The sequence below is a fragment of the Pollachius pollachius genome (assembly GCF_949987615.1).
Source record: "Pollachius pollachius genome assembly, chromosome: 1".
Taxonomy (NCBI): Eukaryota; Metazoa; Chordata; class Actinopteri; order Gadiformes; family Gadidae; genus Pollachius; species Pollachius pollachius.
Genome location: NC_136934.1, coordinates 46,375,550 through 46,393,873, shown reverse-complemented (window position 1 = coordinate 46,393,873; position 18,324 = coordinate 46,375,550). Strand labels below are relative to the sequence as shown.

Genomic DNA, 18,324 nt, shown 5'->3' with positions numbered 1-18,324 from the left:
CCTTGTCGGCTGCTGATCTATGCAGCCGTACCGATCCCTCTCCATCCCTCTCTAGGCACATGGAGGCAACAAAGTAGGCTAATTCATTTTTTCCTCCAACAAGGTCAATCCCGTGTCGCCCTTCGCAAAGCGATTGTTCGCGACCAACAGCTCATTGTTCGTTTTCGCCAAGCCAAAAGACAAACCGGGGCGAAGGACGAGAGGCAATGGAAGCTGTGGATGAGCCGAGCCCTCGCCTTATGATGACATCATGATGCACCCCCCCTCCACGCGATGAACCCCCCCTCCAGCGGCGCGGCAGACGCGCCGCGCCAGGCGGAAAGCAGCGCGCGCACCAAGAAGCAACGTGCGACATCGCCGGCCGGCGGCAAGGAAGGCGCGGCGTCCAAAGGCGCCGCTGCGCAGAAGGGCGTCAAGACGTCGAAACAAAGCGGAGGAAGCGGAAGGAGCAGTCGTGGTCATTCCCCGGTGTCCACGGCTACGGGCAGGGAGCGGCAGACCGGCACGAAAGGCGCAGCTTCTGTCCAGGCGGCGAGCGGTACGGAAAGTCCGCCGCCGGGCCCGGGCGGCAGGGTGTCTGCGGAACGCGGCAGCCATGCGCCTGACGACGCGTCGTCGCCCTCCTCCCGGTCAGAGCAGAACCGCGTGGTGTCGGACCAGCCCTGCGCCTCCAAGTCTCCCAAGCTGCGCAGCAAACAGCCGAGAGGAGGGGAGGCGAAGAAGAGCTCCAAGAGCGCCGTAGGGTGCGGACCGGGCTTCTGGAAGGAAGGCTGTCTGCAGTCCGAGCTGATCCAGTTCCACCTGAACAAGAGCCTTGGGAAGAAAGGCACGAAGATGAAGCAGGTGTCCCCCCCGACGTCGGAGCCGGAGCTGTCCCCCGAGGATGAGCCCCTTCCGCCCCCTCAGCCCGACGAGAGGCTGCAGGAGGAGATAGAGAAGCTGGAGGATGAGAACGAGGATCTCAAGGTAGGCCTGGTTGCGTTCCTACTCACCGGATCCGTCTCAGCTAATGATGTCAGCTAGTGCCGCACCTGTGGCTGCTAGCTTTATAGCTGTTAGCCAAAGCTAACTTATTGATTTATCTTTGTCTTTGTGTATGTATGTATGTATGTATGTATGTATGTATGTGTGTGTGTGTGTTTGTGTGTGTGTGTGTGTGTGTGTGTGTGTGTGTGTGTGTGTGTGTGTGTGTATGTATGTATGTATGTATGTATGTATGTATGTATGTGTGTGTGTATGTGTGTGTGTGTGTGTATGTATGTGTGTATGTGTGTATGTATGTATGTATGTATGTATGTATGTATGTATGTATGTATGTATGTATCAGGTGTGTATGAATGTTTGTATGAAACTTATGTCTGTGTGTATATATGTTTGTACATGTATGTTTTTGTGTATATATGCATCTAACACTGTCTGTCTGTCTGTCTGTCTGTCTGTCTGTCTGTCTGTCTGTCTGTCTGTCTGTCTGTATGAATTAATGTATGTTTTTGTATTTATGTACAGTATGTATGAATCAATATATGAATGTAGAAATGTGTATGTATGAATAATAAATGTATGAATGCATGTATGTATGCATGAGTGAATTAATGAATGTATTTATGGATGAATGCATGTGTACATAATACATAATGCATCCATCTCTCCAGTCCATATATAGATAGACGGATGCATTATGTAAGTCATGTATGCATATACGGTAGGCAGGCCATGTATGTGCACATGTATTGACTAACTACAATCAATCCATTTCCGCCTACCACTTATTAACCACAAGCGAGGGCTCGTGGTTAATAAGTGGTATATACACCCATATATATCGAGTCCCCCTCGGTCCCATGTTTCCCTAACGTTGTCCCCCTCCGACCGGCACCCCCCCAGAACGAGATGGAGGAGATGCGGGCGGAGATGGACGAGATCAGGGACACGTTCTACGAGGAGGACGCCTGCCAGCTGCAGGACATGCGGCGCGAGCTGGAGCGCGCCAACAAGAACTGCCGCATCCTGCAGTACCGCCTCCGCAAGGCCGAGCGCAAAAGGCTGAGGTTCGCAGAGACGGGCGAGGTGGACGGGGAGCTGCTCCGGAGCATGGAGCAGGACCTCAAGGTACGGGACACGACTAAACACTAGGGTGGAGCAGGACCTCGAGGTACGGGACACGACTAAACACTAGGGTGGAGCAGGACCTCGAGGTACGGGACACGACTAAACACTAGGGTGGAGCAGGACCTCGAGGTACGGGACACGACTAAACACTAGGGTGGAGCAGGACCTCGAGGTACGGGACACGACTAAACACTAGGGTGGAGCAGGACCTCGAGGTACGGGACACGACTAAACACTAGGGTGGAGCAGGACCTCGAGGTACGGGACACGACTAAACACTAGGGTGGAGCAGGACCTCGAGGTACGGGACACGACTAAACACTAGGGTGGAGCAGGACCTCGAGGTACGGGACACGACTAAACACTAGGGTGGAGCAGGACCTCGAGGTACGGGACACGACTAAACACTAGGGTGGAGCAGGACCTCGAGGTACGGGACACGACTAAACACTAGGGTGGAGCAGGACCTCGAGGTACGGGACACGACTAAACACTAGGGTGGAGCAGGACCTCGAGGTACGGGACACGACTAAACACTAGGGTGGAGCAGGACCTCGAGGTACGGGACACGACTAAACACTAGGGTGGAGCAGGACCTCAAGGTACGGGACACGACTAAACACTAGGGTGGAGCAGGACCTCAAGGTACGGGACACGACTAAACACTAGGGTGGAGCAGGACCTCAAGGTACGGGACACGACTAAACACTAGGGTGGAGCAGGACCTCAAGGTACGGGACACGACTAAACACTAGGGTGGAGCAGGACCTCAAGGTACGGGACACGACTAAACACTAGGGTGGAGCAGGACCTCAAGGTACGGGACACGACTAAACACTAGGGTGGAGCAGGACCTCAAGGTACGGGACACGACTAAACACTAGGGTGGAGCAGGACCTCAAGGTACGGGACACGACTAAACACTAGGGTGGAGCAGGACCTCAAGGTACGGGACACGACTAAACACTAGGGTGGAGCAGGACCTCAAGGTACGGGACACGACTAAACACTAGGGTGGAGCAGGACCTCAAGGTACGGGACACGACTAAACACTAGGGTGGAGCAGGACCTCAAGGTACGGGACACGCAGGGTTTGAGGGGGGGGGAACACGACTAAACGCTAGGGTGGAGCAGGACCTCAAGGTAGGGGACACGCAGGGTAGGGTTGAGGCTAAACATGACCTAACACTATGGTATGGACGTTATGATTACACTGAGACTTCATCTTCTGTGCTATTCTGAACAAATGTGTGTCGCAATTTGATGGGAGTATTCAACTGCCATTATCAAATCAACAGAGAAGTAATACAATCTAATCTCTCTCTCTCTCTCTGTCCTTCTCTCTCTCTCTCTCTCTCTCTCTCTGTCTCTCTCTCTCTCTCTCACTCTTTGCTTCTGACTCATCTGAACTCCACTTCTCTCTCTCCCTCTCTCTCTCTCTCTCTGCTCCGACCCACCTCTCTCTGCCCCCTCCACCCCTCTCTCCCTCTCTCTCTGCTCCGACCCACCTCTCTCTGCCCCCTCCACCTCTCTCTCTCTCTCTCTCTCTGCTCCGACCCACCTCTCTCTGCCCCCTCCACCTCTCTCTCTCTCTCTCTCTCTCTCTCTCTCTCTCTCTCTGCTCCGACCCACCTCTCTCTGCCCCCTCCACCTCTCTCTCTCTCTCTCTCTCTCTCTCTCTGCTCTGACCCACCTCTCTCTGCCCCCTCCACCTCTCTCTCCCTCTCTCTCTCTCTCTCTCTCTGCCCCCTCCACCTCTCTCTGCCCCCTCCATCCCTCCTCCCCCCTCCACCTCTCTACCGCCCCCAGGTGGCCAAGGACGTGTCGGTGCGGCTGCACCACGAGCTGGAGAACGTGGAGGAGAAGCGGATGAAGACGGAGGAGGAGAACGAGAGGCTGAGGCAGAAGCTCATCCAGGTGGAGATCACCAAGCAGGCCCTGCACAACGAGCTGGAGAAGTCCAAGGAGGTGGGTCCGTGTGTGAGTGTGTGTGTGTGTGTGTGTGTGTGTGTGTGTGTGTGTGTGTGTGTGTGTTGGTATTTGTGTGTGGATGTGTGTGTGTGGAGTGTGTGTGTTTGTGAGAGTATGATTGTGTGTGTGTGTGTGTGTGTGTTTGTGTGTGTGCGTGTGTGTGCGTTTGTGTGTGTATGCGTGTGAATGCATGTATATATGTGTGTGTATGCAATTCATGAAATATAAAAAAATGTTAACGTACTTAAAGAAAGATATGCAAATGTAAATGTAACTAAGGGATTTTTAATTTGATATATCATTTATATTTTGTCCTTTTTTGTTTAAGATTTGAGAATAAAAAGTGAAACGTTAATATCCAAAACATCATAGTCAAGTTTCACCGTTCGTTCCACCAATCATCATGTGTGTGTATTAGTCGCGCTAACTCCCACACTAATCCGTAAAACACAAGGGAATCGAAAAGCAGAAGAAAAGCATGTGCTGGCCTCGGGCTACGGTGACTGCTGAGACGCTCCAAACACTGTCCTCCGGTCTCAGGGTTTTTCCATTACCTCGGTGTCCTTTACCGCTAGCTGCATGATATCACCGGCCACAGCGTGTGCTGATGATGTAACCACACTGTTTCCCTGTAGCTGTCGCTGAAGAGACGAGGAGGCAAGGAGGGAGGGAGGGCAGAGAGGAGGGCCCCACAGACCCCGGTGGAGGTGAGTCAAAGGGTGGCTTCAGGGACTAGAGTCCCAACTGACAGCGTCAATTAAAGCGGCTGTCCGTGCTTTAGTTCTTAATGCAAATGATCAAATGACAGCCGAGAGGCCTAGGGGTACTAACAAAGGAAATACTATGTCTTTCGCCCACATAAATGAGGCTCTATGCTTTTACTTTTATAAATTGCTAGATAACAATGTTATTTAAATTTTAATTTAATTTTACTTATTTTACTTATGCATACAATTTTTTTTTTTTTTAGTTTAAACTAAAAGTAATACTTTTAAAAATGAATTTTAAAAAGTACTTTTACATTTAAATAAAAAATAAAAGTAAAATTATTATTATTTTTTTTTTTTTTTAAGTTTATTTAAAATTTCACGTTGAGTCAAAATAAAAAGTCAATTTAGATACAAAGCAAAGTAACACTGTTCTACCTAACCCGGCTGAACCTGCCCGCTGTCCCGTCTCAGGAGGAGAACGAGGACCTGAAATGCCAGCTGGCCTTCATCAAAGAGGAGGCCCTCCTGATGAGGAAGAAGATGGCCAAGATCGACAAGGAGAAGGACCGCCTGGACCAGGAGCTGCAGAAGTACCGCTCCTTCTACGGCGACGTGGACAGCCCCCTGCCCAAGGGCGAGGCCGGGGGACCCCCCTCCAGCCGCGAGTCGGAGCTGAAGCTCCGGCTGCGTCTGGTGGAGGAGGAGGCCAACATCCTGGGGAGAAAGATCGTGGAGCTGGAGGTGGAGAACCGCGGGCTGAAGGCGGAGCTGGACGACATGAGAGAGGACTGGTGCTTAGCTTTGATTCATGGGGTACAGGTGGGGGGTGGGGTACAGGTGCAGCGGTCATTTCTTGTGGTATTCCTTCCGACAAGGATTCATTAAGGATCCTCTTCTTAATCTCTTGTGTGCTTCCCTCTCATGCCATCTTCCCTCCTCCTCTTTCATCTCCCCTGTTCTCCTGTCCTCTGTTCTGCTCTTTCCAAAAACTCCTCTCCTCTCCCCTGCGCTTCCTACTCCTCCTCCTCCCCTCTTTTCCCAATTACTCTCCCCCTTCTCTCCTCTCCTACTTCCTCCCTCCTCTCCCCTTTCCTCTCCTCACCTCCTATCCTCTCCCCTTCTCCTCCCCTCTTCTCTTCTCCTCTCCTCCCCTCTCCCCTCCTCCCCTCTCCTCTCCTCCCCCTCCTCCCCTCTCCTTCACTCCTCACCCACCTCCTCTCCCCTCTCCTACTTCCTCTCTCTCCTCCCCTCCCCTCTCCCTCCTCTCCTCCCCCTCCTCCTCCTCCCCCCTCCTCCCCTCTCCCCTCCCCTCTCCCCTCCCCTCTCCTCCTCCCCTCCCCTCCCCTCTCCTCCTCCCCTCCCCTCTCCCCTCACTCCCCTCTCCCCTCTCCCCTCCCCTCCCCTCTCCCCTCCTCCCCTCTCCCCTCCTCCCCTCTCCTCCTCCCCTCCCGTCCCCTCTCCCCTCCCCTCCCCTCTCCTCCTCCCCTCCCCTTCCCTCTCCCCTCCTCCCCCCTCCCCTCTCCCCTCCTCTCCTCCTCCCCTCTCTCCTCCTCCCCTCCCTCCCCTTTCCCCTCCCCTCCCCTCTCCCCTCCTCCCCTCTCCTCTCCCCTCCCCTTCTCCTCCCCTTCTCCCCTCCTCCTCTCCCCTCCTCCCCTCTCCCTCCCCTCCTCCTCTCCTCTCCCCTCCCCTCCTCTCCTCCCCCCCTCCTCCCCCAGTCTTGCGGCTGCAGGACCAGACGGCTCTGGGAACGGGGGCCAGTCCAGGGAACAGGGGGAGGCTCTGTCGGAGCTCCGGCAGCAGCTGCAGCTGGTGGAGGACGAGGCGGAGCTCCTGAGGAGGAACCTGGCCGACGTGGAGGAGGAGAATAAAAAGGTAGATGTACGCCTGGAGCAGAAGTGTTCCACTGTAGAGCCCGGAGCACACAGAACACAGTGTGTGCACGTGTCCCCCACGGGGCTGTGTGCGCTGAGCTGCAGAGGGATGGTTTATCCCCCTGGAGAATACTTCCAAACCTCTTTCCAGACAATACATCAAATATATATATATATATATATATATATATGATGCTATATAATATTACATCAGAAGAGAAGGGTCTAAAGTCATGGTAATAATAATAATGCAATGATAATAACAATTTTGATAATATACAGCAAATTATAATAGGAGCACACTTGTATTCAGTCATTTCATAGGTCTACAAGCTAAACATAGTTAAAATAGGTTTATCTAAGAGATTAGAAGTGACATTGAAATAAATAAGTAAATAAATACATAAAAATGAATGACAGACAAAATGAATGACAGACAAAAGAGAGCCACAATTTGGTGGAATATATAATAGGCCAACAATAGAGCCTTCTAACGGAGGCGTCAGGGAAATCACAACAATAATTATGTCTCTGCAACGTGATTGCTATTATAGCCCTTCATGAGATTGCCTCACAAAGCTATCCCAGTGCAGCAGTATGGACACTATTGCAGCTCTTATTTATGTCAGAGCAGCAGAAGTTGTATCTTCGATACACAAAAAAAATACAGAAGATAAAACTTCTGTTGCTCTGACATAAATAAATGAAACATATCTGATGAATGCTGCTACAACACTTGTTTACCTTTTTGTGACACTGTGAGAAGTGACCATCACAGATGGGGTATGTAGGTCTCAACAAGCCTTTGTGAACCTGTGGTTCTGTAACGCTAATACAGCATCACTACATTCTGAACATAGTGGTTTAGCAACAGTCATGCATCAGTAAACGTAGTCATGAATGCGTCTTGTGAAATGTCTGCCCTGCATTTATATAAGCAGCAAAAATGGGTTCTGTGAGAATAACACAATTAAACAAATCCTCTTATGTTCTTTCGGTGCGCCTTCAGTATAATTACTCAACATTGTGTAATGAGAGTTTAACCAAATTGAAATGAAATTTGCAAATCTGCAAATGTACATAGCCCTCCCTAATGCATCATGAGTATAATGTATAATGAGTGTTACATTGCTTCTGGAGAAACGTTGCGCAGACGTAATTTTCATATTATTCCGATCTTTGAGGCGAGGCTCGATCCGATTTCTATGAAGCTCGAACAAATCAAATCAAAATGGCTTCCCAGTGGGACTGAACTCTTCTGATTGGTCATCAGGTGACCGGGGAGCTGAACAAAATGAAGTACAAGGCGGGATCCCACGAGGCAGGGTCACGGCACGGAGGCGGAGGTGAGTCAGCGTCTTTTAATTTGGATTAAATTACCGCACAGTCGTGGCTGGTGAAACTTGAAAGTCTTGTGGTCAGCTGAAAAACTAGACAACATAACAGAACAATAAAGCACAGCATACCACATAGAACAAGTGGCGGCATGTGGCTCAGGAGGCAGAGCAAGGTTGAATGGTAACAGGAAGTTTGCTAGTTCCTTGCTTCCTAGCTCCTAGAGTGTCCTCCAGGGTGTCCCTGAAAAAGGCACTTAACCGTATCTCCTCCCGGTGAGCTGGCTGTCGCCTTGTGTGGCTGACACCCCCGTCGGTGGGAGAATATGTGTGTGAATGTGTGTATGACTGTGTGTATGAATGGGTGACTGTGAAGGCAGTATTGCAAAGCACTTTGAGTGGCCACTGGTTAGATAAGCGCTGTGTGAGAATGTGTGTATGAATGTGTGTATGACTGTGTGTATGAATAGGTGAATGTGAAGGCAGTGTTGTAAAGCACTTTGAGTGGCCACCGGTTAGCTAAGTGCCATATGAATGCAGTCCATTTACCGTTTATGGTTATTACATAACTCACACACAAACACAGACAAACACCTATATAAAATGCAATTCGTATCATATATGGACATTGTTTGATCATGGTCATCTTCCAGAAGGTTAGGGAGAGAATTCCACTGAGCGATAAAGTATGAATTCAAAAAGCCTTACATAATAATAGCAATAATAAATTTAATCTAAAAGCAGTTTTCTCTGACTCAGAGCCGATGTACAGCACAGGGCACAAAGTTCAAACTCACACAAACCCCATTCAATACCGTCGTGAGCTCCTTGCCTCGGGGCCATCTGACACCTGTTTCCCTGCTCCTCCTCCTCCTCCTCCTCCTCCTCCTCCTCCTCCTCCTCCTCCTCCACCCAGGGTCTGGGGTCGGGGCCGAGCCGGCCAAGATGGAGGGCCTCCAGGAGGAGCTGAAGACGGCGCGGCTGCAGATCAACGAGCTGAGCGGCAAGGTGATGCAGCTGCAGTACGAGAACCGCGTGCTGCTGTCCAACATGCAGCGCTACGACCTGGCCTCGCACCTGGGCGTGCGCGCCAGCCCGCGCGACAGCGACGCCGACAGCGACGGCGGCGGCGGCGGCGGCGGCGGCGGCGACGACGACTACAGCGCCGGGTCCGCCGCGGCGGGCACCTCCTCGCCGCGCCTGCTCCCGCCGCACCGCAAGCGCGAGGGCCCCGTCGGCGGCGAGAGCGACCCGGACGAGGTGCGGAGCATCCGGTGCCTCACGCCCACGCGCTCGCTCTACTCGCCCGCCGATGGGCGTTTTTTATCCCGAAGCCTGAAGGACCGGCAGCAGATGATGGACGTTCGCCTGGAGGCGGAGAGGCTGGTCCGTACCATCGACAGGCTGATCGCTGACACCACCACCATCATCGCCGAGGCCCGCGTGTACGTGGCCAACGGGGAGCTGTTCGCCCGGCTGGAGGGGGACGAGGAGGGCGGCCGGTAAGGGGGTGGATGTTTATGGGTGTTTAGGTTGAAGTGCTGCTGATGCGTTTTGCTTTTATGGTTTTATGGATTTTAGGTTTTTGATGAGAGTGCTGAAGTTCTTTATATATATCGTATGGTAGGGTTTTGTTATGTTTTGTTTTTTTATTTTTGTTCTATTAAACTAAGTGGCACTTTAAATCTAGGCTAATTTGAAAAGTGGAGGAGTACTTGCACAATAATGCGCAGACTAAAGTCCTGTGTTTTATTCATCAAATGCACACCAGACACAACACTGCACAGTGAAATAATTGTGATAAAGTAAAGTCGACATTTAAAAAAGATACATAAATAGTAAGATACACATTACAAAGTACAACATATAATCAACCGACTAAACGGATGCAATAGTTCAGTGCTGAATGTAATGATCAGTACATTAGATATGGCAGTAACGATGCATACCACCTGTATCCCCAGGATCAGAGAGCACGAGCTGCTGTACCGGATCCACGCCCAGATGAAGGCCTTCAGGAAGGAGCTGCAGGGCTTCATCGACCGCCTGGACGTCCCCAAGCCGGAGGACAAGCCGGAGGAGGAGCCGCTGTCTGTAAGTACCTACCCGACCGTCTGTGATGGTCCCCCATGCTGCCTGCAAGACCCTCCCCGACCCTCGCTGGTCTACCACGCACGCCCTCCCACTGTCTGTGAGTTCTTCCCTGACCCCCCCTCTCTGGTGGTCCCTCCATGCCCACTGTCTGTGAGTTCCTCGGGGCATGATGGTGATGGTCACAATGCACGTCCGATGGAGTGGCACGTGCCTTCCTGATTTATATATTTCATTAGCCTCGTAGCATCATCAAAAATGCCTAAGTAAAATAGATGACTTAGGCAGATAGTGTTTACGGAATGTAAAAAGCACTCTTATTGGCTCAGGATACAGCCAGTGAGACACAGTGAATCAGCAGTGTTAGGAGAGTAGAGTTAGGCTAGATATCACAATTTGGACAAAATATGACTTATTATAGCAATTATACATGAGGAACAATTTGCAACATGTTATAATTTTGTAAGCATTGCTCTCTCTCTCGCTGTGATGGTGAATCTAACCTAACCTGTCTTGTTTTTCTCTCCTCCTTTCCCGCTGTCCTCCTCTTCGCCCACCAAAGATGTTCCAGCCCATCATCTTACTCATCCTCATCCTCGTTCTGTTCTCCTCGCTTTCGTACGCCACCATCTTCAAACTGGTCTTTCTGTTCACCCTCTTCTTCGTCCTGTAAAGCCGCAGTCGCCCCACTCTGCCCCTTTTATTTACTTCCCCTTCGTCATCCTCCTTGGTTCCCCCTTAAAACATTATGGTTTGTTCGTTTTGTCATGTCACGTGTGTGCGTCACGCAAGGTCACTCAAGGTCACAGCTTCACCTTTACGTTTTGTCTACGTCTGCGGCCCCGAGACCCTCCATCTACTCTGCTCAGTAGCTTTCAGCATTTATTGGACCTGCCACGCGACCGGGGAGCCAGCCGGATTCCTCTGTGAGTAAATAACCAATCAATCTCCTGCACTGTTGAGAGTGTGCGTGCCACATGATGGTTGTTTGTTCCAGCCCCCTGAACAAACATATGCTCTGACGGCCCAAGAAAGGTTGGCGTTGGATCGGTGTCTTACTGGAATGATTAGTCACTCAGATGTTGGCAACGTTTGTTGTCACCAGTTGATTCATCACCGTGCTGGTCTGCGTTACTCATCATGCTTTTGTCGTTGGAAAGGCATAAGGGATTCACGGATCAATCAAGGAATTAAGTGAAATGATATTGCAATGTCTTACTGTTTTACACTGACTTTTCTTTTGTTGGCCTACATGCATACGGAATGCCTTGTTTGTACGTCTAAAGTAGGACAAATGTATGTATTATATTATTTACACATTGAGAATGATGTGATGACTGTGAATTTCATGTGGAAGATGTCTAGTGTATCTGTAACTCCATCCTTCCCATAATGCATCATTGTAAGTAGTTTTTGAGGGGTGAGAGTGGCCGCCAAAAAAATGTGGAATGTCGTTTTTCTACGTTAAGGGCAAATAAAAGCTTTACAACACATTTAAACGCTCACAAATTTGAAAGAATACCTCTGAAGTGTTTTCCAGAGCCAAGCTTAATGGATGTTTTTGAGAAGGTTTTATTGATGGGTCATAGACACAATAACACAATCAGGTTTGGCAGCCTTGACTGGAGATATAGCTAAGTCAATATCATCTTATGGAATCATAATAAATGCTTCATTTGTATGAAAGCTTGAATATTTTGGAAAAAAGCTTTACCCCCGTTGTTAAAGAATTATAACCCCGTCCTGTGATTTTATATTCAGGCTTCTTTCGATTCGGTACATAATGGAATTATAATTTATACCTATTAGTAGGCTGAGAGGATCCCGATATCCCGAAAGTAGCGTTATCCCGGTATACCACTAAGCTATTTCCGGTATGTTACTTTCTATGAGCTTTGCACGCCAGATGCAGTCCCCTGACCGAGATGAATTAGCATGATAACAATAACAACAACAAGATACAGAGAATAAAGATGTGGTTTTGAGGAAGCAATTGACAAAGCAATATCCAAAACGTGTAATATGTGATATCCCTTTCTTCCGCCGCCTCGATCAACCTGAAAATCCCGCCCTCTCTCTCGCCAAGAACGCAAATGTAGAGCATCCCGTCCCAGGAGGTCCGTGGTGAGATTAAAAGTTTCCGATCACCTCGAACGAGGTTACTCTATCTAGAAGGTGTTGGGTGGTCACAGAGATGTTATTGGGATTCATTGACGTTTTCACGTCGTTCCAAGTCGCTCCAAGATCCTTACCAGTCAGTGTTGGACAGGGGGGTAGTAAAATGCAAAGGCTACATGGTTACAGGGGGTAAAAATATTCGTCTGATGATATTTCGGTCGTTCACGCACTGGGTGTCGCTGGCAAACAGCTCAGACCTGCGGAGTAGCGATCCTCCAGGGCAGTGTTACTGAAGAGGAGCAGCTCTTTCTCTTTGCAGGACCAAATCACCGAATTGACCCTTATATTAGATCAAGAGATATGCAATCGATGGGAGCGCGGAGGAAGACCACCGAGGAAGGAAGGACGCCGTATGCAGAGGGACCGGTGCCAAAATGACGAATTGACCTTGTTGTCCCACGAAGCCCCCGAGGCGGTGACATGGAGGGGACAGACGTGTCCTTCGCTCACCCAATGACCACCAGGGCAGGCTACAGAGCGGCCGACTGGAGACATGGCAGGTTTTGGATAGCCAAATTACGGCTAATTAATACAACGCGCGTAATTACGCTTTACGCCTGCTAACATTTGACTCAACACTTTTATGCCCCAACTTTTTATATTTTTCGAACTTTTTTTTTGTTGCTCATATTAAGTTAAGACATGTGGAATGCGTTTGGGAACGGCTCGGTTTTGCCAGCTGCTGGTGGTGGAGGTGGCGGGGGAGGAGGAGGAGGAGGAGGCGGCTACGTCCCGTCCCAGGGCTGGGAGTTCATCCCGAGCTCCAGGCTCCACAGGGCGGAGGGAGGCAGGAGCAAGAGCCGCAACCCGCTCCGGAGAGTCTCCTCCCCGCCCACCGTGTTCAGCCACATCTTCGAGCCCCAGTCCGCCGGAGCTTCAATCGGAGGGTTGGCGCAACTTGAAGCGCTTAGGGGCCAACTCTGGAGCGACCCCGAGGCTCAGCAGCAGAACCAGCAGCAGCAGCACTATGCTAGGCTGAAGAAGAAGTTGGAGGACTTGAAGAGGCGACACGGACAGGACAAAGAGGACTGGATGCGAGAGAAGGAGTCGCTCCTGAGAGAAGTGGCTGACATACAAGTAAATGGGGACGGATGTAGGCGCATGACTGGCTGGAGTCCGGCCCGGGACGCTACGGAAGGGGGTCTTTAGGCGGCATGGGGCTCAGCAGGTAGAGCGAGTTGGCTGGTAACCGGAGGGTTGCTGGTTCGATCCCCGGCTCCTAAGCTGAGTGCCGAGGTGTCCCTGAGCAAGACACCTAACCCTAACTGCTCCCTACGAGATGGCTGTCGCCTTGTATGGCTGACACCTCCGTCGGAGTGTGAATGTGTGCATGAATGGCTGAATGCTAGGCAGTATTGTAAAGTGCTTTGAGTGCCCTCTGGTTAGGAAAGCTTTATATAAATGAGGTCCATTTAGCAGGCGTTCAATGCGTTAGTCTGAGCTGTGTGGGAAAGAAAAAGTGAATTCCCCGCTCCGAATTGAGCGAGATTGTTTCCATGTGTTTTCCCACGTAGGGAGGGGAGAACAGGAGGATACTGCTGGACCTGAAGACGGTGTTGGAGGACGTGCAGGGGGAGGTGAAAAGAGAGGAGGAGAAGAGGAGCGAGCTGCAGCTGCAGTACACCACGGACAGGTGTGCCTGGGAGCTGGAGAAGGCGGAGCTCCAAAGCAGGATTGCGCAGGTAGCCGTCAGGAAACACCACCTTGATGCATGTTTGTGTATGCGTGTGTGCGTGTGTGTGCGTGCGTGTGTGTATGTGTGAGCGTGCGTGCGTGTCCCCGCGCGCCCGTGTGCTCGTTCGTGTGCCCGTTGAGAAATGTCCCCTTGAGTTGGCGCGTCACAGACTTTTTCCCCCTGCAGCGCCCATTGCATCCTCATATCATGTCTGCATGAATGGCTTCTCGCGTTGACAAAAGCGCTTCTGTAGGTGTGCTGTAAATTGGGATCGCTCTTTTTGCCACCCAGTTGTCGAGGCGACAAGTCCTGGAGAAAAAAAAATATGAAAAGCTCTTCGCCCCTTTAGACACGCAGGCTCAGCTACTTCTGTCCCCCTGACCCCCTAACTGCCTTCAACAGCTCGTTGAGATGTCTAAATCAGGTGCATAGGGGGAGGGGGAGGGGGGGGTACAACAGGTCAGTTCAAAAGATCAGAAAATGGTTTTCCTGTGCTGGAGAGTTGCACGGTTAGGCCATGCTTGGCGAAACAGCATTATATTAGCACGATAGCACAAAGGAATATTTTGTTTTACTTCTTCGTTTTTCCAGTCATGGACTATATTTGGGGAACCCTTTGATGCTGTGTAATGCGTCCCGGTGGCTTGGTTGCATAGCTGATTATGATCGTACAGAAGCACTGCATGCCTCACTCTGTCTACCCAGATAGACCTCTACCACATCAGAGCTTAACAGACGGGCCGTAGTCAGCCATTAAATCGTGTTTCTATTTGTGTCACAAAACGTTAGGATGTTAGATGAAAGAAAAGCCTTCTCAAACAATAACATGTGACATTGATGCAGTGGAAATGAGCTATGAATAAACAGCCACATGCACACGGAGGCAGGCCCACACACACACACACACACACACACACACACACACACACACATACACACATATACACACATACACACGTGCACACACATACACACGCACACACACACACACACATACACACAAGCAAACACACACACTTACACAAACAAACACACACACTTACACACACACACACACACACACACACGCACATACACGCACACACACACGCACACACACACACACACATTAAGTGTGACAAGACCACCTCTCCTTCTACCCTCTCTGTGTGCCTTCACACACCAGCGAGCCAGCATTCTGCTCTGGGTTTGGGAAGCCTTGCAGAGCAGAGCTGAGTGGAAGGCTTAATGTACTGCAGGAGTTTAAAACATGACATCACACCACACACACACACACACACACAGGCACGCACGTGCATACACACAAGTACACAAACACGCACACACACAAACACTCACACATAGTCACACACGCATACTCATGCGCGCACACACACAAACGCAGGCACAAACATGCACATGCACACTCACATACACACGCATACACACACACACACACACATAGTCACACAGACGCGCTCACACAGAGATACTGTATGCCATGGTGCCAGGATGAGTCATGTTCTTTATCACAGGCACTTCAATTGCATGCCTGTCACTATGTGTGAGTGTGTGTGTGCGTGCGTGTGAGTATGTTTGTGAACGTGTGTGCTAAAAAGGGAGAGTAAAAGGGAAGAACAGTGCATTGATTAAATTCATGAATTCAAAGAACACACACACACACACACACAGACACACACACAGACACACAGACACACACACATACACTCACATACACACAGACACACACACACATACACACACACACAAGGACACACACACACACACACACTCACACAAACACAAACACACACACACACAAACACACACACACACACACACACTAATTGCATCCACCGCACATATATACCACAGAGATATGACATCGTTCATATTGATTGCACAAACAGAGCAGGCAGGGATGTTGAAATCCAGCAGAGGCGCGCAGGGGGAAGGCTGTATTGTGAAACTGAATTACCCTCGCGCGGCATCCAGGCATCCAGGCACAGCTTATACTTGGAGACAGACTCATCCAACGTTTCCAAGTGCTGAACTGGCATCGTTCTTCATCAGGCTCCAATCCATTGGGTTCTTTAACAGATCATTGCTTTCGCTCTTTTTACTCCAAATGAAAAAATAACATCTACTCTTTGTTTGTTTCGCATGAATTGCTCATTGACATCCTGGAGTCAGCCATGGCTCTGATTGACGCTACATTATAATCACATTACACAGTATATTGACCGGACTGCACGGTTAAGACACATTCCATAATATATTCACAGTATATATGGCCTTCCAACTATCCTTCCAGAGTGCAGAAGGATAGTTAATAAACATTACACAGTATATTCACAGAGCAGGAGGATAGTTAACACACATTCCACAGTATATTCACAGTGCAGAGGATAGTTAATACATGCACAATGTCTGTGTGAATGTTCACAGGACAGTAGGTTAGTGATTCAACCAAAACCATTAGTGGGTGAACAACCATGGCTCCACCATGCAACCACAACGGTGCTAACCTCCATGCATGCCGGTAGCCAACTCTGTGGCCAAAATTCGAACCTAAATACGACCGTACACCAAATCAGCGGCTGAGATCATCTCGGAGATGAGTAAACGCTTGATTCAGTCAAGACTTGTTACTTTGTGTCCGCCGTGCGTGACATATGTTGGTGTGTGCGCGAGCCTAGCACAAAACTGAACCCCCGCAACTGAAGCCGCAATCCCCCCCCCCGGGACCTCGATATTTCTCAAACGCTGGCTATGGCCCTGTCTACATGTGGACGTTATCTAAACGCACGCGTCTTTCTAGAAAAGCTGTGTCAACGCCTCAATGCCGGGGAGTAGCAGAACGGACCATTCAATGGCATATTTAGCATTTATGAAAAATGCTGGCAGCTCGAGATATCTCATTCTGCCTTAGCGGCCTCCTCCTCCCTCCCTCCCCCCCGCACGTCCCGTCTCCTCCTCCCTCTCCCCTCTCTCCCCCCCCCCCCCTTTTCCCCCCCTCCCCTCTCCCCCCCCCTTTTCCCCCCCTCCCCTCTCCTACCCCCCCACCCTTCTCCTCCCCCTCTCCACCCGCTCTTCTCCCTGTCCCCTCTCCACCCTCCTTCCTCCGTCTTACCTCCCCCGTCGTCTCCCCTCTTCCCCCCCCTCTCCTCCCTCCCTCCCCCCTCTCCCCCCCACACTCCTCCCTCCTCCCCCTCCCCCCTCTCTCTTTCCCTCTCCTCCCCCCTTCTAGGAATGTGACATTGTAAAACCTCGGCTGGGCATCTCCTATAAATAGCGGGGCACCATGGCGACTGCCCCTCCATATAGCGCCGTGCTCCATGCCAGGTCCAGCCGCTCCTCCTCCGCTGGCTGCTGCTGGTGTTGTTGTTTATCCGGGTGACCGCGAGCGGGCGAGGGCCCCGCGCCGCTGCCAGCCAGGTCTTTCCAGGGCTCCGTAAACAACCATTATATGGCACTGAAAGTGCAGGACGAAACGAAGCAAAAAAGCAGTGAATCACGGTAGCGGGCGACGTGTCAAGAGAGAGAGAGAGATGGAGAAAGACAGAAGGAGATGTTTCCCTCCTGTTTGTGTGTGTTTTTTTTTTTTTTCATGTACCAACTGTGACTCTTTGTGTGTGTCTTGGACACTCCTCCTCTCTGTATTCCTTCATCTGTCCCACCCCATCACCCCATTGTTTTCCCACTGTGCCTTTCGCTGTCTCTATTTCTCTCCCTCTCTCTCTCCCTCTCACTCTCTCTCTCTCTCTCCCTCCCCCTCTATCTCTCTCCCCCTCACCCTCTCTCTCCCTCTCTCTCTCCGCCTTTCTCTCCCTCTCTCTCCCTCTCTCTCTCTTGCCCTCTCTCCCTCTCCCTCGCTCTCTCTCTCGCTCTCTCTCCCCTCTCCTCTCTCTCCCCCCACCCTCTCTCTTTCTCTCCCTCTCTCCTCCCATCATCTTCACTTTGGGTGAACTTGTTCTCCTACCTATGCATAGGAACACAAACTGCTGTGGACCGCGGCGTTTATCCCCCTCCTGTAATTGTGGGTAATGTTCACAAGCGCCACAGGCCCGCGGAGCAGGCAGAGATCTCCGCCGTGAGCCAGTGGACCTCAGACCACAGGCAGAAAATAGCACCGCGACCCGAGGCCTGTAAGCGGGGCCCGGCCTGTTGTGCTGGTGTCTGAATACAGAAACAATAAACCCCCGGACACACACCCACACACACGCCCATATGGGAGCTGTCTGTGCCACTCCCTCTCTCTCTCTGGCTGGCTTTCTCTCTCTCTCTCTCTCTCTCTCTCTCTCTCTCTCTCTCTCTCTCTCTCTCTCTCTCTCTCTTACTCTCTCTTACTCTCTCTGCACACAGACAAACATTCATTAGTACAAATATACACATAAACACAGACA

The 18,324-nt window shown here is 50.7% G+C and overlaps 2 protein-coding genes across 2 annotated transcripts in view; both read left to right on the top strand.

Moving 5' to 3' along the window:
• Positions 1 to 273: 273 nt before the first annotated feature.
• On the top strand, positions 274 to 10,759 carry mtcl3 (MTCL family member 3; the record flags this gene model as incomplete). Its single annotated transcript, XM_079758216.1, has 10 exons — positions 274 to 966; positions 1,885 to 2,109; positions 3,919 to 4,077; positions 4,716 to 4,787; positions 5,262 to 5,581; positions 6,506 to 6,662; positions 7,935 to 8,007; positions 8,912 to 9,497; positions 9,960 to 10,089; positions 10,649 to 10,759. The coding sequence occupies 10 exons, from the start codon at positions 274 to 276 to the stop codon at positions 10,757 to 10,759; spliced, it is 2,526 nt and encodes an 841-aa protein (XP_079614342.1).
• A 1,621-nt stretch (positions 10,760 to 12,380) lies between these two features.
• mtcl3a (MTCL family member 3a) overlaps positions 12,381 to 18,324 on the top strand; it is a gene marked incomplete at its 5' end in the record, with an annotated part of 21,399 nt that continues 15,455 nt past the window's right edge. The window contains 3 exon segments of the mRNA XM_079758104.1: positions 12,381 to 12,393; positions 12,974 to 13,341; positions 13,779 to 13,946. Coding sequence (XP_079614230.1) covers positions 12,381 to 12,393; positions 12,974 to 13,341; positions 13,779 to 13,946 — 549 coding nt within the window.